Source organism: Chiloscyllium punctatum, chromosome 1, assembly GCF_047496795.1.
Source record: "Chiloscyllium punctatum isolate Juve2018m chromosome 1, sChiPun1.3, whole genome shotgun sequence".
NCBI lineage: Eukaryota > Metazoa > Chordata > Chondrichthyes > Orectolobiformes > Hemiscylliidae > Chiloscyllium > Chiloscyllium punctatum.
The window spans coordinates 131,296,620-131,321,957 of record NC_092739.1 but is presented as its reverse complement, the minus strand read 5'-3'; the positions used below and the strand labels follow the sequence as shown (position 1 = coordinate 131,321,957).

Below are 25,338 nucleotides of genomic sequence, written 5' to 3'. Positions count from 1 at the left end.
AGTCACACAACCGTGATAGGGAAACTACTGGAGAAAATTCTGAAGGAGCAAATTAATATCCTTTTGGCAAGGCATGGGTTAATTAGGGATAGCTTTGTCGGAGGGAGGTCATGCTTAACAAACGTTAGAATTTTTTGAAAATGTGATTAAGTGTGTGGATGAGGGAAATTCTGTTGATGTAGTTTATATAGCAAACCCTTTTGACAAGGTCCCACATTGGAGACTGATTGAGATGGTTAAAGCACATGACTTTAGAGACATTTAGCAAGATATATCAGAGACTGGCTTAGTGAGAGAACACAAAAGATAGTGTAGAAATCTGTTTGAGTGACAGGAGGCTGGTATCCAGTGCGAGTGTAACACAAGGATCAGTACTGGGACACTTATTGTTTGTTAAAAATATAAATGATATAGATGAAAATGTTGGGGGAACATTAAGCACATTTGCAAATGATACCAAGATTGATAAAGTGGTCAATAACAAAGAAGATGATTGTAAGTTACAGGAAGAAGTGGATGTAACCTTGATAAGTGCGAGGTGATACACTGTGGAGCAAATAAACAAGATGAGGGAGTATTTAATGAATGGCGTTAAATACTAGTTGGTTAGAGGAACAGAGGAGATCTTGGGGTAATTATTCACAGATTCTTGAAGTCAGCAGAGCACGTGAATCGGATAGTTAAGAAAGCATTTGGGCACTTGCTTTCATCAGTCGTGGCACAGAGTATAAGAGCAAGGAGGTAATGTTCCCCTTGGCTGTAGGGTCAATCACAAGAGGACATAGCTTTAGGAGGTTCAGAGGGGATTTTGGGAAAAAAACGTTTTCACTCAGTGGATGGTGCAATCTGGAATGTGCTGCCTGGGAAGGTAGTGGAGGCTGGAAACTTTACAACCTTTAACAAATATTTGGATCAGTACTTCAAATATCATATCATTCAACAATATGGGACAAGCGCAGGCAATTCGTGTGCTTTTAATGGCTGAAATGTCGGTGCAGACTTGATGGGCCAAAGGACTTTTCTGCACTGTATGAATCTATCTCGATGATGTCTCACATCAGCCAAGTACTTTTCTTCCTCCAATTCTCACCTCTTGTGTCTCTCCGACTTGGTTGCCACCATCAGTGATGGATGTTCCTACAGTTACTGATACACTTGCTCTTAAAATCCTTCCATCTTTCTATTGTCCTCTGTAATTAAGTTGCTTTGTATGACAGGACACTATGGCTGCCTGTAATGATTTCAATGTCCTTGACAAAAATCCTTTACATCAGATTCGAATCTAGCTGAGGATTAGGTCCAGATATAATACTCCAGGCTGAGCCCTTTCATGTACATGTGTGGTGCTAAATTTTTATCATATTTTAAAACAGTTCAATTATTTAAATTTGTTTTTGATATGTGTCTGTTATGTTTTAGCATTTGCCTTCAGACTTTTGAGACCTTTAGCCTCATCTACATTTCGTCTACTCTGCTGATGGCAGGAATTCTCTCAAAGACCACTTTACTGCGTGTGAAATATCATTGGTGAGCCATCTACCAGGCCAGCAGCAAATGCCACATAGGGATAGAGTCAGCAGGACAGCAGGGAGGAATCATCAGGATTATAGAATTGGAAGTGAGCACTTATCCCAATCCAAGTTCAGAAAAACTTTTCAGAGTAAAGGCTTGGCTGCCCATTAATAATTTTTACGTCAGGTCCACCAGCAGGCACAAGGCCTTAAATACACATTTACCAGCTCTGTTTACAGAAGCTGTCTGAGAGGCTGAAATAATAAGACTGTGGATCCAGGGACTCACTTGTAGCAGACACAATACCTGCACAGAATGGGTGCAGTCACTAAACTGGCATGATTTCTACCTGTTTTGTTCAGAAAAAGGTACAGCATGTACGAAGATCTGTTGTCTTTTAGCTGTACCTTCACTGTTTATTTAACCACTTAATAACCTATCCAGAATTTATTTGAGTAAATAGTGATTCCTCAATTAGAAAAAAACAAACTAAGTTGACACACTTATACACTTAATGGTAAGGTCCTAGGGAGTGTTGCTGAACAGAGAGACCTTGGAGTGCAGGTTCATAGCTCCTAGTTGCAGGTGGATGGGATAGTGAAGAAGGCGTTTGGTATGGCTTTCCTTTATTGGTCAGAGTATTGAGTATAGGAGTTGCGAGGTCATGTTGCGGCTGTACAGGACATTGGTTAGGCCACTGTTGGAATACTGCGTGCAATTCTGGTCTTCTTCCTATCGGAAAGATGTTATGAAACTTGAAATGGTTCAGAAAAGATTTACAAGGATGTTGCCAGAGTTGGAGGATCTGAGCTATAGGGAGAGGCTGAACAGGCTGGGTCTGTTTTCCCTGGAGCATCGGAGGCTGAAGGGTGACCTTATAGAGGTTTACAAAATTATGAGGGGCATGGACAGGATAAATGGACAAAGTCTTTTCCCTGGGGTCGGGGAGTCCAGAACTAGAGTGAGAGGGGAAAGATATGAAAGAGACTTAAGGGGCAACTTCTTCACGCAGAGGGTGGTACGTGTATGGAATGCGTTGCCAGAGGAAGTGGTGGAGACTGGTACAATTGCAACATTTAAGAGGCATCTGGATGGTATATGAATAGGAAGGGTTTGGAGGGATATGGGCCAGGTGCTGGCAGGTGGGACTAGATTGGGTTGGGATATCTGGTCGGCATGGACAGGTTGGACCGAAGGGTCTGTTTCCATGCTGTACATCTCTATGACACTATGACTCTATTTGGTTTGTTTTGAGAGTGTAAAGATTTTGCTGTAACTGTTAAATTATTTTGTATTCTGTCTGTTTGTTTTGTATTATAGAGCGGCAGCAACCTCCGGGTACTCGGTCTGGTGAAGTCAGATGAGGGTTTTTACCAGTGTGTGGCAGAGAATGATGTTGGGAATGTGCAGACCAGCGGACAGCTAATCATTCCAGAACCCGGTAAGACAACATAATCCTTGACACTTCCCTGCAATTTTCTCTCTTGTTTTTATTTTTCCTTTGTAATGACAAAGTGATAGTTTTGGAAGAAAGAATCATTAATGCTGTTACATTCTGTTGTATCTTGTAACAAGTTCAAAGTAATCGCTCTTTTAGACAATGTTGTAAGTTTCTTTGAGTGTATTTCCCAGATCAAGCTGCATGCTGCAGATTTAGACTTGTTATTGCCCACTACCTGGACACTGACGACAGTCCAACAGGTCCTTGATTTATGAACAAAGTGTCTAACTTATGAATGTTAGTACTTATGAATGTTATCCCAAACAGGGTGTAATTTTAAAGATCTGAATGTTTCTTGTACTAGCAAGTGGCTCTTTTATATTGTCCTCCATTGTGTTCTGACTTGTTTACAAATCAAGTAGTGAACAGGCTCAAGAGCAGAACTCATTCACCACCCAGGGACTGTCCAGAATCATAGAATCCCTATAGCATGGAAACAGCCTCTTCAACCCAACAAGTCCACTCTGGCCCTCCGAAAAGTATCCCACCCAAACCCATTCCCCTACATTTACCCCCCAACTAACACATCCCTGGACACCACAGGCAATTTAGCATGGCCAATTCACCTAACCTGCACATCTTTGGACTGTGAGGAAACCAGAGGAAACCCACACAAACACAGGGAGAATGTGCAAACTCCACACAGACAGTCACCCGAGACTGAAATCGAACCTAGGTCACTGGTGCTGTGAGGCAGCAGTGCTCGTCACTGAGCTACCATGCCACCTCTAATGATTGATGTGGCATCTTAAATGCTTAGATATATTAATATAACTTTACAGTTAGAAACTCTTTACCGATAATACAACACATTAATTCAAACCACAATATTACACAAGTTGTTTGCACAAAGTGTCTAATTTAAGAAAAATGTTCTACTTGAATTCTTTATTTATTGAATTCAGTTAGCAGTGGCACTTCACACAGATTGCTCTGTATATTGATAAAGTCTTGGGCAGTTTGGTCACATTATGGGTTGAGGCTCTCAGATCTTTAATTGGAAAATGGGAGCTTAAATTTGACAAGGATGTTGGGTCGGGGTTTTCAGTGTCAGTGGGTAGGACTGAGGTAGGCTGTGACAAATGAACAGTTATAAGAAGAAATTTAAATCGATATTGTAATATAATTTCTCAGTTTAATTTTTTATCCAAAAGAAGGCGTAATACTCTCTTGGTGCTACAAAATATTGCAGTACTCTCTCGGCGCTACAATTGAAGTGCTCAACCTACAAAGCATGGTGGCTCAGTGGTTAGCACTGCTGCCTCACAGTACCAAAGACCTGGATGGTGTGGAGTTTGCACATTCTTCCCGTATCTGCGTGAGTTTCCTCCGGATGCTCTGGTTTCCTCTCATAATCCAAAGATGTGCAGGTCAGGTGGATTGGCTATGGCAAATGCAAAATTACATGAATAGGGAAGGGGGTGGGGGCTGCAGGTGGAGGTGTGTGGGTCTGGGTATGATGCTCTTCAGAGAGTCTGTGGAGAATCAATAGGCTAAATGGCCTTCTATGATACACTGAAAGTCCCTGCATTGAGATTTGATTGCGTAATTAGTTCAGTGTGGGACCCAGCAACTGGTCTCACAGGGGCTTGCCATGCTTTTGCTGAAAGGGTGGGATAGGGCTGGTGTCCTCAGGTCAGAGGTTCAGGGTGTGCCTGGACACCCAGGCCAGGAGCAGCACTGCTGCTAATGATTTTTGTCCCTGTTGTGGTTCAGAGGCAGGAATGCTGCTGCCATGAGGAGCTTGAGCCCAAAAGCCAAGGCTGACAGGATATGAAAGGTGTATTGCACATGTTTGAAGGTATCTTCTTTCACCTTTAAACCGAAGCACCATCTACCTGTTAGATGGATGTAACAATCTCATGGGAGTTATCCTCATGTCCTGACCAATATTTATCCCTCAATCAACATCACAGAATCAGATTACCTGGTTGTTATTGTGTTGCTGTTTCTGGGAATTTGGTTTGCTCCGATTGGCTGCTGTGTTTCCAGCATTACAACAGTGGGCAGACATTAAAAGTGCTTTACTAACTGAAAGGGATTTGACAAAGTTTGTGGTTGTCAGAAGTGCTATATAAATGCAAGTCTTCCCTCTTTCTTCCTTAATGCTGGAGCTGGAGGAACTAATCTTTTAAGAAGTTTCAGACTGTGATATTGTTCCTTCAAAATGACACTAAAGTCAGTGGAGAAGTGGACAGTTTGGAAGAATGTTACAGGTTGCAGGGAGACTTGGGTAAACTGCAGAATTTTGCTGGGAGGTGGCAATTGGAGGCAGAATACTGGGTCAATGGAAAGATTCTTGGTAGTGTGGATGTGCAGAGGGATCTTGGAGTCCATGTACATCGATCCCTGAAAGTTGCCACCCAGGTTGATAGTGCTGTTAAGAAGGCATACAGTGTGTTAGGTTTCATTGGTAGAGGGACTGAGTTCTGAAGCTGCAATAGCATGCTGCAACTAAAGAAAACGCTAGTGCGGCTGCACTTGGAATATTGTGTACAGTTCTGGTCACCATATTTCGGGAAGGATGTGGAAGCATTGGAAAAGGTGCAGAGGAGATTTACCAGGATGTTGCCTGGTCTGGAGGGAAGGTCTTATGAGGAAAGGCTGAGAGACTTGGGTCTGTTTTCATTGGATTGAAGAAGACTAAGAGAGAATTTGATAGAGACGTACAGGATGATCAGAGGATTAGATAGTGTAGACAATGAAAGTCTAAACTAAAAGCAAATTACTGCAGATGCTGGAATCTGAAACCAAAAGAGAAAATGCTGGAAAATCTCAGCAGGTCTGGCAGCATCTGTAAGGAGAGAAAAGAGCTGACGTTTTGAGTCAAAGTGGTAGACAGTGAAAGTCTTTTTCCTAGGATGATGACATCAGCTTGTACGAGGAGGCACAACTACAAATTGAGGGGTGATAGATTTAAGACAGATGTCAAGGGCAGGTTCTTTACTCAGAGAGTGATAAGGACATGGAATCCTCTGCTTGCCAATGTAGCTAACTCAGCCACATTAGGGAGATTTAAACAATCCTTGGATAAGCACATGGATGATGATGGGAGAGTGTAGGGGGATGAGCTGAGAATAGTTCACAGGTCAGTGCAGCATTGAGGGCTGAAGGGCCTGTTCTGCGCTGTATTGTTCTATGTTCTATGTTCTAAAAGGCTGCCGATAACCGCTCCCTTTAAATACAGAAGTCATGCAGAAGTCAGGTGACGATGGAGCAGCGCTCTGAAAGCATGTTATTTTAAATATATCTGATGGACTACAACCTGGTGTCATGTGACTTCTGAAGTTGTCCATCCCAGTCTAACACCGGCATCTCCTCTTCATGACCCTTTAAATATGTTGCCGAAAATTCACTGCAATTGCTGAGGAGCTTTCTGCATGGAGAATTTGGGTCTCTGTGTTTTGGTAACTGTGGTGATGGGCCTTATTCCCTAAACAGAGAACCTAGAGAATGATTTTCTTTGTCTGTCTGGAAACAAAGAGTCAGATTCAGTCAGTACCTTATAAAGCAACAATAGATCTGGGAATGATTCTGTCCCAATTGTTACTTCAGAAATTTTCAAGAGTTGCCAAGAGCAGCTGACTGTGCAGCTTCCTGCAACAAATTGCCCGCTGGTGGATGGACAGCTTTCAAATCTGAGTACCCTGGGATTCACAAGTCAATGTTGTACTGCCATAAGAGGAGAAGGCACTGAAGCATCTAGCCTGCTGTTTTGTGGTCACTATCCATCTAATTGGATAGATAGAACTGGGAACCTTCAGATACCTCTGGAAAGGAAACAAATTGTGGGGCAAGTGGAACAACATACTTCGCTGAGAGACCTCTGGGCAGGACACAAGAAAAATGTTGTCATCCGATAATAATCTTGCTCTAATCTCTTTCTCTCTCACTGTCACAACTTTCCTCAATTCACTCAAAATAATATGAATGTGAATAGCACACACCTTTAATGTTCCTCTTTAATTCTGAATGTGTCATAAGGATATACAGCACGGGAACAGACACTTTGGTTCAACTCGCCCATGCCGAACAGACATCCTAAATAAATCTGTGCTGCTGAATTAGTTTTCCTCCCTGCATCCTCCCTGAATCAGAACTGAATGTCTTATCTGACTTTCTCTACTCTCGGCTATTCTTCATTCTTTCAGTATTCCATTCACACTGGAATCAGCTGGCTGTTATAAGTTAAGCTTGTTGTCACTAAATAATGGCTGAAAACTGTGCATGTTATGAATTGAAGGACTGGTTGAGAACACTAATTCTCAGACTGGGCTCCTCGATCATTATTTCCTGATTTATTTTGATTTCTGTGCTACCTGTTTAGAGATTGCTTGTGTCCCACACTGACCATCTAATTAATTCTCTTGACTTCAATAAACACAGAAGGTCATGGATAGAAATTAATAGAGGTGGGAGGAGAAGGAATAGGCATTTCCCAGTCCCTTTGTCAAATTGATCTTTGATTTCCTCTGCTTTTGAAACTTGAGACCAAAATGTTGTTCCATATCTCATAGAATGTTTTGCCAAAGGAGCTACTAAAAGCAGGCTAACTCAACTATTAAACAGAGAAAGCACAAACCCAGAACATTTAATTCAGTCCTTTGGCCTGGTTTCAGGACTATTTTAAAGATTGTTTCTTGGGACATAGGCACTGTTGACAAGGGCAGCATTTGTTGTGCATCCCTACTTGTGCTTCTGGAAGTGCTGGGGACAAACTGCCTTCTGGAACCATTGTAGTCCATCAAATAAGGGGAATATAGATGGAAACATTGGGATTGAAATGATTTGATTTGATTAATTATTGTACCATGTACTGAGATACAGTGAAAAGTATTGTGTTGCACGCTAACCAGGCAAATCGTACCTTACATAAGTACATCAGGAAAGTACAACAGAATGCAAAATATACCTTTGCTGCTACAGAGAAGATGCAGAGAAAGATCAACTCTGATATATGAAAGGTCTGTTCATAACTCTGATAACAGTAGGGAAAAAGCTGTACTTGAATCTGTTGGCACGTGTTTATAAACTTTTGTATCTTCTGCCCGATGCAAGAGGCTGGAAGACAGTATAACCAGTGTGGGAGGACTCTTCAATTATGTTAGCTGCTTTCCTGAGATAGTGGGAAATGTACATGGAGTCACTGGAAGAAGGGCTGGTTTTCTGATGGACTGGGCTGCATTCAAAACTCTCTGTAATTTCTTGCAGTCTTGGGCAGAGCAGTGGCCATATTAAGCTATGATGCATCTGGATAGAATGCTTACTGTGGTGCATTGATATAAATTGGTAAGAGTCCCTGTGGACATGTCAAATTTCCTTAACCTTCTGGGGAAAAAGAGGCATGGGTGTGCTTTCTTGACTTTGATGTTGATGTGGATGGATCAGGGCAGATCATTGGTGATCTTTACTCCTGGGAACTTGAAGCTCTTGGCCATCTCCACCTCAGCACATTTGATACAGACAGGGGAGTGTCCTCCACTCTGCTTCCTGAGGTTAATGACCAGGACCTTCATTTTGACGACATCGAAGGTGACATTGTTGTCTTTACACCATGCCTCTAAGCTCTCTGTCTCTTTTCTGTGCTCTGTCTAGTCATTGTTTGAGATCCATCCTACTACGGTGGTGTGATCAGCAAAGTTATAAATGGAGTTAGAGCTGAATTTGACCACAGTCATGAGTTTATAAAGGGTATAGTAGGGGCTGAGTACACAGCCTTGCGGGGCAGCGGTATTGAGGATTATTGGGGAGAAGGTGTTGTGGCTGCTTCTTATTGATTGTGGTCAGCGAGTTAGGGATCCAATTGCAGCGGAGTCCTAGGCCTTAGAGTTTGGAGGTGAAATTATGGTATTGAAGTCAGTTGAAGCCAGTGTAGGGTCAGATTCAAGAACAGCTTCTTCCCCACTAACGTCAATAATTTGGAGTCTGGCATTAATATCCTTTTTATCCAGATGTTCCAGAGGTGAGTGTAGGGTCAGGGAGATGGTGTCTACTGTGGACCTGTTGTGACAGCAGGTGAATAGTTCTGGATCAAAACAATCTATGGGCAGCACGGTGGCACAGTGGTTAGCACTTTAGCATCACAGCACCAGAGACCCAGGTTCAATTCCCCCCTCAGGCTGCTCTCTGTGTGGAGTTTGAACATTCTCCCCGTGTCTGTGTGGGTTTCCTCCGGGTGCTCCGGTTTCCTCCCACAATCCAAAAAATGTGCAGGTTAGGTGAATTGGCCATGCTAAATTGCCCATAGTGTCAGGTGAAGGGGTAAATGTAGGGGAATGGGTCTGGGTGGGTTGCGCTTCGGTGGGTCGGTGTGGACTTGTTGGGCTGAAGGGCCTGTTTCCACACTGTAAGTAATCTAATCTAATCTGAGAGGCTGAGGCTGATATGTGCCATTACTAACTCCCCTCCTGCAGCACTTCATGACTGTCCTGGAGCTGCAGTTACTGTACAAATGTTACGAAAATATTTCAGAAACCTCATTGATGCTTCTAAGTGGAGGTTTGCACTACATATCCAGCAGCTGCACCATCCAGGAGGATACAGTGGCATTGTGGTAATACCAGAGGAATTGGTAATCTAAAGGCCCTGGCTATGGCTAATAATCTGGTAGAATTTCGGTTCAACTAATAAATAAAAGTGGAATTGAAACCTAGTCTCAGAAATGGTGACCATGAAACTATCATCAATTGTTGTAAAAACCCTTCCAGTTCTCTAACGTTCTTCAGGAAAGAAAGCTGCTGTCCTTGCTTTGTCTGGCCTACATGTGATTCCAGACCAATAGTGACGTGTTGACTCTTAACTGCCCTCTGCAATAATGGTCTAGTACGCCATTCTGTTCAAGAGCAATTAGGATTCGGCCACAAATGTTGGCGTTCCCAGTGATGCCCACATCTCATGGAAGAAATAAAAAGAAAATTAAGGTAAAAGAGTGGAAGTAACCCCAAAGAGTCATTAAATTTGGAGGAGATTTTGAATATCACTCTTTATGATAATGTTGCAGGATCTGTATTTCACCACTAGAGGGAAAATTAGCATTCCCTCTGCAACTCACTGGAAGCCTCTGGTGGCTGAGTCTGTTTGTTTGAGGAATCACTGTAAGAAAGATATGTTGACAAAATATTATGAAGGAAAATACTTTGGAGTCTGTAAATAGTGTACACTATCAAAAGAGGAAGATAGTCCCTTGGAAGGAATGATTGTTTGCACTGTAAGTAACTGTGCGCTGCATGTAAGGCTGATAAAAGATCATCGACCCTGAAGCATTAACTTTGTTTCTCTCCACCGATGTTGCTTGAGCTACTGAGTTTTCCAGCTGTTTTGATCATTTTCCTTGGGTTTCCAGAATTTGCAGTATCACGCTTTTGTAAAATGTTAGACTGTTACTGCCCTTTCTAAGCTGTAATTACCACTTACTGATTAAGAACCACTTACTGATTATTTGTATTTTTCAGCAAAATATTCCATATGGACAAATCTTCTTAATTTTATAAATGAAGAGAAACAAATTTTGTTTTATACAGCACCCAAAAAGTGCCTTGGGATGTTTAGTGATGTTGAAGGTTCTTTGTAACTACAGATTTTGTGGTTGTTACTCCAGCAAAGATTGACAGAACAACAGTCCAACAATGTTGATAAGAATAGGCAATGAGGAGGTAATTTAAGAAGCTGTATAGTGTGCAGGTCATGACAGCAAGGGAAGATTGAGGAAAGCAAATAGAGTTTTCAGATAAAAAAACAGAAAATATTGGAAATGCAAAAAATATCAGTCATCGTCCATTAAAGAAGAAGATGGTTTAAATATCAAGAATGCAAATGCTGCCTTTGGCCTCCTGAAAAAGAATGGATTAGAGTAAGTTACTTGTGTATGATCTTGAACTTAAATGATGAAAATCAAGTAAATAAGCTGGATCTGATACAATGCAGTTTCATGGGTTTGAGTCAATGTTGAGGACTCACAGACAATTCCCTCCTGACTGTATCCTACCTCTGTGTTACTACCTCTGGATGGTGATGGTGTAGTCTAGGACATTATCTGTTAGGTACAATTCTTTGAGTACAACTATGTTGGGCTGTTGCTTGACTGTGAGACAGTTCAGCAAATTTTGACACCAGCTCACCAATATTATTAAGGAGGACTTTGCTGAGTCGGCAGGATTGACCTTGTCATCATTTCAGTTGCCTAGGTCAATGCAGGTGGTCTATCTATTTCCCTCTTTTGTTTAGCCTTTATAGCAGTTTGATATATCTGAGTGTGTTGGAGGGCCATTTTAGAGTTAACCATATTGCTGTGGGCCTGGAGTCGCATGCAGGCCAGACTAGGTGATGGCAAATTAGTGAACCAGGTGTATTTTCAAAACAGTTGACAATGGTTTCACAGTCACTATTAGGCATTTAATTCCATATTCAATTGTGTAACAACAGGGAACTGAAGAGTATTGGATAAACAAATTATTGAAGATGTCAAGGATACTTGGTTCAGGAGTAGTGGTGGATCGTGCAGAGGATTTTTACAGGCAAGGCAGCAGGGCGAATAAATCTGGAGAGAAATTAAAGAAGGCAGCATTGCTCTCCTCAGAATGAAAAGACTAGAGGAGGTATAACAGGAGTGGTCTAAAATCATGACAACATTGATATAGTGAGGAGAAGGTGTTTCAGCAGAAGAGTTGGTAATAAGAGGTCACAGACTTCAGACTTTTTGCAAAGAAAATAGAAGGGATGACCATTTTCATTTACATAGTCAGTTGTGGTAAATTGCAACTCAGTGTTTAATTAGATGAGGGAAGCAGTCAACATTTACTTTCAAGTGAGAATTAGGCAAATACTTGCAGGGCCATGCGAATGAATAGAGGATGGAAACATTAAAAAATGCTTTCAAATAACCACTATAGGTGCAAAGTACAAGGGCTTGAATAACTTCTATCTGTACTGTCTGATTTTATTAAAAGCTCACCCACTGATAGGATATGTTTGCAAAATCACCTCTGTTGTATCAATGCACTGCTTGCTAAATTTATAAGAGCGCACAGATGAGATTTTGCCATTTAGGGTAACATATTGTGTGTGCAATTGTAGGATGATTGGAAACAGAAATTCTGCTCCACTGAATATAACTCAGATTTTCCCAATTTCTAGCTTTTTATTCAAGAGATTTCAAGTTCACTATAATTCCAGAGCTGGTCCCCTGGGCCCTTACAACCTGAAGTATATCCTTTCCTGCCCCAGAATTAATTCAACTATGGTTTGATCTAGGGATCAGAGCAGAAAGCTTTTAATTTTTAGCCCAGCTACTGAAATATCAGATGTGCTGCCAAATACATTCTGTGTTGTTGACATAGGGTAGACTGAAAAGCTAAGGGCCAGTACAAATTTCTCACAATGAGAAGAATCAATCTCTCTCCTATCCCCAGTTATGAAAAAGCATTAAAATTGTAATCGCCATCTCTCAATATAGCATCACCTGCCCCAGTGCTAGATTTCAAAGTCAAACTAGATCAGGCTTTAAAAGATAAATAAGTTCTTACTGATGTGATATGACAAGCCACTCTTTGTATCAGGGAAGATTTAGGGGGTGATGCAGAGGATATATTATCTATATAAATACCTATTTTAAACTTGAGAGAGAGAGAGAGAGCTAGGAATTGTGTCCCTTAGATTTGTGTGATGGGATACTCAATCTGTCAATCTAATTGTTTGCTTTAGTAAGCCTTCCGTTGTAGAAATAGAGCAACATCTGGACCTTCAGGTGTTACAAAGAGCTGTCTTCTCTCAAATGTATGAAAAGGTTGAGATTGCATGTAATGAGGTTCTCCTTGAATGTCTAATTAGCACTTGAAATCAGCATTACAACCAGCCTGATCTCAGCCTGTAGAGTACAGGTGTAAGAAAAATGCTTCATGCAGCTTTGGGACTTAACACTGTGTATGTCGAATCCAGCTTAACAGCAACCACATACACTCACAGAGCCTTTAACGGAAACAAATGCTCCAAGATGCTCACAGGAGCTGTACCGAACAATCTTTAAAATGGAAAATGCTTGATCAAACAGGGAGAATCTTTGAGCAGGAGAGAGAGCTGAAAATGTTGAGGGAGAGAATTGCTGAGCTCAGGGATTAGGCAGCTGATAGCTGGGCTGCCAATGGTAGAATGATTAAAATCGGGACAGCGACAGAGGCCAGAATTAGAGGAGCTCAGAGGTCTCAGAGATTGGGAGAGCTGGACGAGATTGAAAGATATTCCAGGAGAAAAAGCCATGGAGGGATTTGAAGCAAAAATTAAGGATTTCAAGATTGACACCTGGTGGGCAGGGAGCCAATATATGTCAACTGAACCAATTACAGAGGCTTTCTGCAGGCAGGCAGCGAGTGCACTGTTACCACTGCAGGCTGCACTTTATCAATGGTGAATACTTGTGGATGGTACAGTTAACCATCAAAGGCACTGTCAGAAATCAAAAAGTTTAATCTGAGCATTCAAATGTAATTTTTTGGATGTTAACATTTGCCAAATCAGAAACCAGATGAAATAGCAATATTGATGGGATAGGATTGACAGCGTTGATTGTGAGTTATTAATCATAACAGTAGGTACAAGAAACGAACTTTGTTGAAAATACCAGTGTCTTTAAACCAGTGCCTCACATCATAAGACTTTGAAGTACTCAAAGCGGAATAAAAGAAAAAGAAAGCAAGACAAACAGAATATATTCTTGAATGTTTCTTGCTGAGGCCAATTCTCATAGCAAAGATCTCTGTTCATGCTTCCTGCAGTCTATGTGAAAGGACATGGACAGATGGTGGTGAAGTTGGCCATAAAGATGTATTAGCAGAAGCTGCTGACCGTGGTGGGAGGAACATGGCTCCTGCTGGCTGAGCTCTTTGCATAAATGGTAGCCATCCATTCTAAACACAGCATGTACTCCTCACTGCACAGCTGTTCAGGCTTTTACTGCACCCTCTCCTAAGGCTGGGGATTCTCTATGGCAACCTTAGTAATTTACACCTTACACAAATAAAACGTAAATGTTCTCATATTGGACAGGCCATGGGTGAGGTAATTAAATTCTTGTGACCAGCAAAACACATTTCTTTAGAAGATGATTGCAAGTTTTGAAGAATATCTCTATTTTTAGATATAGTAATTGGTTGACAAAGCGTGGGCATTTTGCCTTTGAACAATTACTGTGGTGCAGACACACAGTGTAATACGCACTGTCACGGACTTTCTGATGGGGTTAAATGGAGTGAAGATTAGCACTTGATGCATATTACAATGAGTGACCCCAAACAGAAATAGTTTCTAGTTGCCTCAGCTGCCAGATTTTCCTGGAACTTTGTCCATTTAAATTTCAGATTTCTAAAGCACAAACTGCACCAGAGCTGCCTTATTAACATCAAAGTACTGCTAATAATGTCAGTGAGTATTTGAGAAACATAAAATTAGTCAGCAGAGTCATTTCAAAATGGTTTAATCTTGCATTTTCTTTTAGAATTATCAGGCAAGAAGCAAATTAAATTTCAATATCTGTCATTGTTGTTCTGGTTTTGGAGTCAACAAACACATAAATCAAAATAATAAAATGATAACAATGAAAGCAAGAAAAGCTCCCAAATAAGATCCCCATAAATATATGCATTGCATTTTCAAAATTCCTGTTAAATTGTCCTCAATGCAGGCTCACTCCTGTCTTTGTTACTTTGGGCCAGAGTGTGACTCAGGCTCTCAGTGCTTGCCATGGACTTTAATGCTCAATTTTTGCTGATGTGAAGGTCTTCCATCTATATGAAGCTTTATTAGGAATCTGCCATGATATTGCCTATTTAAATCTCACTTTGCAGCTGTAACACAATAGGTATTTAGAGCTTTAGTACATAGAGCACAGAGGTTAGAACAGTGCAGCACAGGAACAGGCCCATTGGCCCACCATGACTGTGCCAAATGTGGTGCCATTCCAAACTAATTCGATCTGCCTGTACATGATCCATATCTCTCTATTCCCTGTCTCTTCATGTGTCTGTGTAAATGCCTCTTAAGTTTTACTAACGTAACTGCTTCATCCACCCTCTGTGTAAAAGTATTTCACTCTGCTGAAAACAATCCAAAATTTGTCCTAATAGCTAAAGCACTCCAATCCAAGCAACATCCTGCATCCTCTCCAAAGTACCCACATATTTCCTATAGAGTGGCAACCAGAACTGTACACGATAAGACAAAGGAGCAGAATGAGGCCATTCGGCCCATCGAGTCAGCTCCACCAGTTGATCATGGCTGATACGTTTCTCAACCCTAAATAGTCCAATATCATTATGGAAATCTGTATTGCAGGGGAAACTTCTGGCTGCAAGAACTGCCAGGAACAGAAACTTGGAGATGCAAGGAAAGAACTTTTTGTGACATTATATCCAGTTGCTGTTCTGGAAATGTCTCTCCTCTGATGAACCTACTATTTTTTGACTTTCCTTTTGAGCTGTCTAATAATTTCAAAGAAAGTACTTGCCTTCATTATAATTATGTACAGCAACATCACAGAGCAGCTATTTAATAAACAACTTCATGATTTTGATATGCATAACACAGATTTAAATCACTCAACCTCTATCTCCACTCCCAAAGCCCCCTTCTGTAAATCTGGAAGAAGTACACTGTAGACAGGCTCTAGATGTGATTTCAGCAGTGGCTTCTCCTCAGCGGATTCCATGACGAATGTCCCTAAGCTTAAGATCTGCAATTGAAGGGGAAGAAAAAATGCAGGATTCTGAGGAAAGTAGAGCAGTTAGAATAGTTGTATGATTTTCGTTCAAAGGCTCAGCACAGATATGTAGGATCAAATATCCAGCCTCTTCTTTAGTCTAATTCCACAACTCTTTGATACTGGACCTATCGTTGTTTTAGGCCTTTGAAGGTGACACTTCCCTCTGATAACAATCACCACAAGTTAGTTTCCCAGATTGTTCCTTAAGTAGTGGTACTACTTGCCCAGATAAAGTAAGGTGTTGAGTGCAATTATAAAAACAAACAAAATGATTGTCAGATTGATGCTTAATATTGCCCCATCCCCTAACCATCAGAAAAGGTTCAATCAATGCCTTGAAATCCCTGGTTAAAACTTGTTGAAAGAGGAAAATTCAGCCCTGGGATAGATTATAACTTTATTTTGTCCACAGCCACTCTCCCCGATAGTTTAAAATCACAAGACCTGGTCAATTAAAATAATTAAGAAAAATACATGTTCACTCTTAGAAGAGCTGCTAAAGTGGTGTTGGAGGCAGTAACAGCTGGGCCTGGCAATTTGGCCCAGAATCTTGGGCAATTATTGGTGCACTTGGCAGAGTCAGTAGTCCACCAGTGGTCTGTCATTAAATTGCTGATCTTGGCAATATTATCAAATCAAGCCCATTAATTTAGAAACTCTCTTTCCTATATCAATGGTCTGAGCAATGTTTGATACTGGGGGACTCATAAGCATTTCCAGATGAAGAACCATTAGAGTAGAATCCCTGTAGTGTAGAAACAGCCCAACAAGTCCATACCAACCCTCCGAAGAGTAACCCACCCAGTTCCATGCCCCCTACCCTATTACTCTATATTTATCCCCGACTAATGCATCTAACCTACACATCCCTGAACACTATGGGCAATTTAGCATGGCCAATTCACCTAACCAGCACATCTTTCGATTGTGAGAGGAAACAGGAGCACCTGGTGGAAACCCATACGGACATAGGCAGAATGTGCAAACTCCACACAGACAGCCGCCCAAAGTGACTCCATTGCTTACCTTACATTATAAAAGGCCTCCCCACACCCCACTTCCAGCCTCTGCCATGCCAGACGTTTGGAAACTGTTCTTTAGGATCTACAAATTTCTGGGCCAAATTATGGAATTTGAATTGAAATGATCACAGAATTGAGAGGGAAGGAAGGGGCTCTAAGTATTAGCATTGTCCTTTAAGACATTAATAGCTATTATGTTAATAGAGTGATACCACATGATACCAGTTCTCATGTAGCGGAACCTGATAAAAATTCTGATGAAGTCCTGCAATAGTCCACCTTGCGAACAGTATAAATAGCCTCTAGATATTTATTACTTTATAATAGAATGAACACAGAACAAAGAACAATACACGACAGGAACAGACCCTTCAGCTCACCAAAACTGTGCCGACATATGACGCCTTTCTAAATTAAAAACCTTTTGCCTCTATGCAGTCTGTATCCCTCCATTCCCTGCCTATTCATTTATCTGTCAAGATACTTCTTAAACATTGCTTCTGTATCCACCTCCACCACCTCTTCTGGCAGCACATTTCAGGTACTTAGCACCCTCTGTGTAAATATCTTGCCTGTCACATCTCCTTTCAACTTAATCCTTTTACCTTAAACCTATGTCCCCAGTAATTGATGATTCTAGCATGTGAAAAAGACTTCAACTATCTATCTATGTCTCTCATAATTTTGTAATTTTGTTCATGGTATACGTGGCACATGGCACACATTCAAGAAGATGATAGAGAGGGTTCACAATAAAAATGTTCATACAAAGCAAAAGTAAAATGGCAAGACTCCCAAATCTGTTATAACCCACATAGCAGAAGCGTCCAGGGTAGTTTAAGCTGAAAATGGAGAATTTACTCCAGGTACAGAGAGCAGATAGTCTGCAGAAGTACGAGGGGTGGATTAGAAATGAAATTGAGAAAGTAAAAGGAGACATGAAAAGATATTAGCAGATAAAATTAAAGAAAATGCAAAGGTGTTTTATAAATACATAGGAACAAAGGAAATAGGAGCAGGAATAGCCCAATGAGAAAGAATATAATTAAAGAAAAAGTAGGGTTTGATAAGAGATCAAAACCTGTATGTGAAGGCAAAAGATATAGGCTTGATTCTTAGTGAATAAATTAAAATGAGAGGGACAATACCGATATTAGAGTTTAAAAAGAACAGTGTGAAGTATTGAAAGGGATAAACACACTAACGGTAGGGTGGTATTGTAGTTCTGTGGTTTGCACTGCTGCCTTACAGTGCCAGGGACCCAGGTTCAATTCCAGCCTCAGACAACTGTGTGTATGGATTCTGCACGTTCTCCTCGTGTCTGTATGGGTTTCTTCTGGGTGCTCCAAATTTCTCCTACAAAGATGTGCAGGTTAGATGGATTAGCCATGCTAAATTGCCCAATAGTGTCCAAAGATATGCAGGCTTTCTGGGTTAACCATGGAAAATGTAGGGATAGGATAGATGTGGACCTGATGGGCTGAATGACTTGCTTCCACATTGTAGGGATGATATGGGATTAGCATCTTTGAAACTGGATAAATCAGGATATGAGGATGGAATGTATAAATAAAGTAAAAGCAAAACGCTGTGGAAGTTGGAGATCTGTAATAAAATTGGAAAATGCTAGAGAAACTTAATAGATCTGGCAGTATATGGATAGAGAGAAACAAAGATAACATTGGAAGTCCAAAGACTTTTCTTCAGAGCTGAAGAAATGTTAACTGTGTTTCTCTCTGTACAAATATTGCTAGACCTGCTAAATTTCTCAGAAAAAGTGAGGACTGCAGAGGCTAGAGATCCGAGTCGAAAAGTGTGGCACTGAAAATGCACAGCAAGTCAGGTAGCATCCGAGGGGCAGGAGAGTCGATGTTTTGGATATAAGTCCCCAACACTTTCTGAAATGTATCCCTGATTGCTATATGGGGAAAAGGAAGGGAGGCAAATAACGTGTTAAAGAAGCCATACAGGATTATTTTCCTATATTCTACACTTTTGCTAAAGTGCATTGACCATCAGTTAGATCACCAGATGGCTACTAGAGTTCTGGTCATGACATTACAGGAAGAATGTTATGATTCATAGACAGTACAGGTGAGATTTATGAGAATGTTGTTTTGAATGGAAACTTTCATCTAAAAGGAAAGATTGGATAGATTGGGGTTATTTCCTTGGAACAGTGAAGTCTGACAGGGAATTTAACAAAGTATAAAGAGCAGGAGTTGGCCATTTAGCTCCATTAAGTCTGCTCCATCATTCAGTAAGATCACAATGATCTGGTTGTGGTTTCAGCTACAGTTTTCTGCCTGCCGTCTTATCACTCTTGACTCCCTTGTTTATCAACATCTGTGTAACACAGCCTTGAATAAATTCTGTGACCCAGCCTCCATTACTTTCTGTGGAAGATAATGCCACAGACTAATGACCCTCTGAGAAAACAAACATTCTCAATTGATTGTGGTGCATTTTATGAGAGGCCTCGATAGAGTAGAGTAAAACGATTGTTTCTCATAGCAGGGAGATCAATAATGGTAGGATAAATTTAAAGAAATTGATAGAAGGGTAAAGGGGAATTGAGGAATTGTCTAACCACCAAACGCATGCTGGAGATCTGGAACTCAATTGAGTGTTCAAAGCAGAAATGCTCAGTGCATTTTAAAATGCTTAGATAGGTATTTGTCGTACCAGAACCTAATAGGCTTTGCCCAAAAGCTTGAAAGTGGAATTAAACCAGACAGTTCTTTATGATATGCTGCAGACTCAATGATTCTATGACCCTAGTGATTGAATGCATGAGGAGTCACAGTATATCTCAAGAAAAACACAAGTCAACTTTTTTATATAATCACTGTGAAGTTTTTATTGATGTATAGACATTTTGAACCTTCAGCAGTAGTAACTTCTTGTTAAAATTGTCCATTTGTAACATCATAAGTACCAGGTGGTGAGTTTGAAAAATATTTTGCAGTCAACAGATACAATACACAGATAATTCAATTCATGCTAATTACATAATTATGCACTTGTTGGCAAATCTAAGTACTTATAAGGCATACACTTAATCAAAGTAGACTGTAATAAAGTCTCTTGGATGCAGTAGGATCAGTTAGTCATAATGGAAATGTGAAAGATGACTTCAGGGCTGAGAAAGGGTCATTCAGTATACTGAAGCTCATTTCTCTTATTCATTAACTCAGCTTTAATGGCATCTGATTGTATTTTGACCTGCTAAGTCTCTCTGACAGTTTGTCTTTCTTATTTCTTATGTTCTACATAAATTGTGTCTATTCAGCTGGTGTGGCTTAAAACTTTCTATTGTTTCCTATATCAGTTAGAAATTACAAGTTGGCCAAATGGATTATCATCTGCAAACCTTCTCACATTGGGAAATATTTCCTGGGCCACTTGCCACCTTCTATGGGATGGCAAACTGGAAGGGGCTGCCAATTTAAGACTGAAAAGATGTGGAATTTCTTCTCTCAGCGTGTTGGAGGTCTTCGGAACTCCTTGCCACAGATAGTTGTGGGGCAGAGTCCTTGTGTTCATTTAAGGCTGAGATAGATAGATTCTTGAACAGTCGGGAATCAAGGGTCATGGGAAAAGGGCAGGAAGTGGACATGAGGAATGTTGGATCAGCCATGATCTTATTGATTTGTGGAGCAGGTTGAAGGGCCAAATGGCCTACTCCAGTTTCTATTTCTTATGGTTTTGTAAATATGGAACTGGATTATATATATTTTCTAATCGCCCTGTTCAGTGATGTTGTTATACACTACTGGAGTAGGTGGGATTTGATTCTGGGCCTCCTGTCTCAGAGATAGGAATATTGCCACTGCATCACAAGAGTGTTATGATGAAGATGGGCTGCTTGCACCCCAGTGTAAATGCCAGGGTAAACCGGCTTTTCCGTGGCCGGTGCACCTTGCTGTGATTTTACACCAAAGGGACGGTAAATTATTAGGAGGCAAGAATTTGTTTGCCGGAAGGATGTCTCACCTTATAGAACTGCTGGCCAATTGGAAACCAGCAGTTCTGCAGTAACAACAGCACGACCAAGAGTGGCTGTCATTATTGATGATGCAGGCAGCCTGGGGGATGAGTAACTGTGAATGTCCTGAAACCAATTTAGTCTGAGATCTCTCTGTGGCTGGCTGGTTGGGAGGATAGGAGGCATGTTGAACAGGGTAGTGGGGGAAGATGGACATGGAGAGGAACTTCCATGGCTGATTATGAGCCAAGGCCTGGAAAGCAGCTCACTCTTATCATGGACTTACAATAATCAGGGTCAATCCTGTTGGCACAGGGCAATCATACCAAGTTTAAGTGGACAATAACTGACACTTGCATGGCTCTGTTAGGCCATGAGAACACACTCCAGGCAATGGTTCCATTAGTGGTTCAAAATTGTATGGGTCAGGAGGGATGGTAGGGAACCCTATCCATCCAACTGTACTCCAGTCTGTGGGTGGCCAGTGAAATCCAGCCCATCACTCTCTCTCCTCCTCTTCCTCCCTCAGGATCTTTTGCTTCTATTTCTCTTTCTCTAGCCTCCTCTGCTTCTCTGTCTATCACACATGGTACATCCATCATTACAAAATGTTTATTGGACACCAGGAAACTTTAAAAAAACAGAAAGTGTATGAGAATGTCAGCATTTCTGGCAGCAGCACCTGGAGAGAGGGAAACAGAGTTAACGGTTCGAGTCCAGTGCCCCTTCACCTTAACAGGAAAATTGCTCTGCTTTTTTTTTACATAATGCAAATCAAATCTTTCATATGGACCTTTTCTGTTATAATATGAAAGGGTTGCTGCAGAGAGGCGAATTGAACATTACAAAATTAAAATTAATCAATTTTTTGCCAGTTTTTGTTTGTCTTAATGATTATGAAACCAAGACGAGTTGGGATACAGATCAGCCATGATCTGAAAGAATGGTGGAAAGGGCTTGACAGGCTTAATAGACTGGAATCCCATTTCTGAGGGGGCAGATGTGGGCTCATTTTGAGCAGCTTATTAGAAAAGATGTGAAGGCATTAGACAGGTTGCAAAAAAGATTCATGATAATTGTTCCAGGGATGTGGAACCTCTCTTACATATGAAAAAATGCTTGAGATTACGATATGTAGGACTGTTCTTCCATGGTGCAGAAACATTGAGAAGGGGAGTTGACAAATGCATTCAAAATGACACGGGGTCCAGACCCAGTCAAAAGGGAAACATGGTTCCATTTGCTAAGAGCATCCAGAACAAGAGGGGCAGATTTAAGAAGTAATTGGTCCAAGAAGCAATTAGAACATGAAGAGAAAAATCTTCATGCCCTGAATGGTTATGATTTGGAATGCACAGGCTTAGAATGGGATGGAGACAGGCTTCACTGATACTTTCAAGAGAGAATTTCCTGAAAAGGAAAAATGTAGAAAATTATGGGGAGAAGGTCAGGAATGGCAATGCAGGTCGTTCTGCTATAACGCATGTTTCAACAGCGCGAATTGGCCATAATGCATTTGATGAATTGTGGACATTGATTGGATAACAAACTTTCTATCGAATGGGTATAGCAATTTTCTATTAGCAATTTTCTACAGCGGGGTTTTCCATGGCATAATTTTCTATAGCACGGGTTTGCAGAGGAATACAACTGTTGCATTACAGCAAAATGACCTTTAGAAGAAATGTTCTTTTGCAGAAATTTTGCAGGTGGGGTTGAATTGCCTCCTGCAGTGCTGTAAGAATCCTGTGATTCTAATTCTGTCCTTCAGCCTTTGGGATTTGTGCTAGCTGTAGGTAAGACCCAGTCACACTCATCCAACCTTTTCCCATAGCCTTGCATTCCTTTCTCTTTTTGGAGAATTATCCAATTCTCTCCAGGAAACCATAATGAAAGCAATCTCCACACTCTCAGGTGGCATATTCCAGATCCTAACCAAATCGTACAGAACAGACTCTCACCTGCAAGCAGTCTGAGGAAATGTTGCACTTTTGAATGTGCCATCTGCTTGCTCTGCTAGTTCAGATGGATGCTAACAATTCCTGGAACTGTTTGAATGAAAACCGGGGCTTCCCTCAATAATAAGTTAAAAAAAAACAGAAGTAGCTGGAAATAAACCATTGACAAAGAGTAAAACAGCGTTAACACGATGGGTTTGTTAATCTTTTATCAGAACTGGGGGCTGCCAGAGTTGAAAAGCTTTCAATGCAAATGCAGGGCCAAAGAAAAGTGGGTTGGGTGGTGGAGAAGAAAGGTTAGATATTCTTACCCCAATCGACATGGGTAATCTGTCATCCATTGAAATTCTGTTTCTGGGACATTGCAGTGAGCAAATTGACTGTTGCAGTGAAAACATTTGAACAGAACTCACAGTGGGCATTTATCAGTTAAAACATCCCAAAAGGAATAGATCAGTTGCCTGAGTTATCCTCCACCCAATTGTACTATGCAGTGACCCCAAGAATAAAAAGGACTGCTAAGTGACAGCTAAGTATCCTGCCTGAGATTTTCACCAGTTCTTTTTATTATTTGCTGGGGCTTTTGATAGATATATGAGAAAAAAAAGGTTACCGCCATCTTTCAAAATCTTCTTGAAGATGCAGTGCATAAATTGTCGGGTAGTCACAGCTGACTAGCAATATATTTCTTCGTTTTCATGTGATGCAGTCAACAGGTGGGAAAAAAAATTGCTAAGACCACCTGCAACTCAAACTCAGCTTATCCTACCAGAGGAATCCTTTATGTTTTGACAGTGCATTGCAAAGTTTCCGCCCATTACTTACCGGAATTTTTAATTTTCCAACATTTTCCACCGGGAAGAAAGTGTTTGAAAATGGAACATCATGTTCTATATTTCAGATCGGATTCTCATCAAAATAGTTCTGTGGGTGTGTGACAGTTTCCCTGAATGCTGAATCTGTCCTGTTTATAGCATAATTCACCCATGTGGAGCAGCAACACATTTGTGTTTTGGAAACATTTTGGTATCTGATATTTTGCACGATCAGCAGAAGGTTTATAAATGGGGCCAGCAATTCCAAAACCTGTACAGTTAGATCGAAGTTTTAGTCTGTCAGCTGGCACAACAAAATGCTGCTTTGATTGCAGACAAAGGTAGTTGCCTCTATCTACAAAAGCGTGCAGACTCATTACAACACTATTCTGAAGTCAGCAATGTATTATGAATGGGATATCAAATAGTCTTAAAGTAAGGATGAAGCGAGGAGCTTTGCTTCCCTGTCTGGCTAAAATTGGCAACAATTACATTCAGACTTGCAATCGTCTTCCACACATTAAAGATTGGTAAGAAGCTTTCAATTGATAACTACTTAAATTGATACCATAATGCAGACAATTTACAAGCAAGGAGATCCTTTAATAAGATCAAAACCTGTGTGCTCAAACATTTTTGAACAATTGTTGAATTTTATATTTGAGAGGAAAGCCTTTTTTACATAGTAAAAGATCAAAATAAAAATGTATAAGAGGACCCGATGGTCCCCAGGGGAAATGTGTACACTTCTTTCGCAATGCAAATGTCTTATCACTGTTTGACAGAATAGATTGGGTTGTCTCCACGGAAATATCTTTTGTTCAATTTGCAATCGAGTTTGCTTTATTTAAACATTAATTATTTAGAGGTGCGATGCAGAGATAATCCTTTAATGAAATTCTCCTGTAGCTCGCGATGAAACTGGCAGACTGCCATCTCTTCCTAACCGTTTCCATCTCATTTCATTGCCATCACATCCCCTCCCCCTGGCCACCCGTACAGCATGATCAAACTAAACTGGGATTGTGATTATTTTGTTTTTAACATTTGTAGAATATGTTCAGAACATTTTACTTTTATAATATTGATATTGTCATCCTTATTTAAGCAAAACAATCTGGGGTGCTGTTCTCTTGGTTTTTCTCTTTGTCGTGTGTGGGCGACCTGTTTTAGTTTGCATCTCTTTTGTTATTGTTTTGACTGGCCAACTAACCTAATGGGAGGAACTTATGGGCAGCTTGTCCAGGAGCTTTTGGGGTTGCCACCCAGCTTAGAGGTAACACCTCTAAATGGCAGAGCAGACTTGATGGGCTGAATGGCCTGACTTTACTCCTGTGTCTCATCTCTAACACTGTTGGTTCCGGTCAGAAGTCACGTGACACCAGATTATAGTCCAACGAGTTTATTTGAAATCACAAGCTTTCAGAGCACGGGTCCTTCGTCAGGTGTCATATGACTTCTGACCTTGTTGACCCCAGTCCAACAACGGCACCTTCACATCACTGTTGGTTCTTACAGAGGAGTCCTCCCTCCAACACGATATATCTTTTAGAGTCATAGAGATGAAACAGATCCTTCGGTCCAACCCATCCATGCTGACCAGATATCCAACCCAATCTAGTCCCACCTGCCGGCACTTGGCCCAAATCCCTCCAAACCCTTCCTATACATATACCCATCCAAATGCCTCTTAAATGTTGCAATTGTACCAGCCTCCATCACTTCCTTTGGCAGCTCATTCCATACACGTACCACCCTCTGTGTGAAATAATTGCCCCTTAGGTCTCTTTTATC

The 25,338-nt window shown here is 40.9% G+C and overlaps 1 protein-coding gene across 2 annotated transcripts in view; it reads left to right on the top strand.

Moving 5' to 3' along the window:
• Positions 1 to 25,338, top strand: part of dcc (DCC netrin 1 receptor) — a 1,336,447-nt gene that overhangs the window by 842,012 nt on the left and 469,097 nt on the right. For both annotated transcript variants that reach the window (XM_072574203.1, XM_072574193.1), the window contains exon 7: positions 2,833 to 2,953. In XM_072574203.1, coding sequence (XP_072430304.1) covers positions 2,833 to 2,953 — 121 coding nt within the window. The remainder of the gene's footprint in view (positions 1 to 2,832; positions 2,954 to 25,338) is intronic.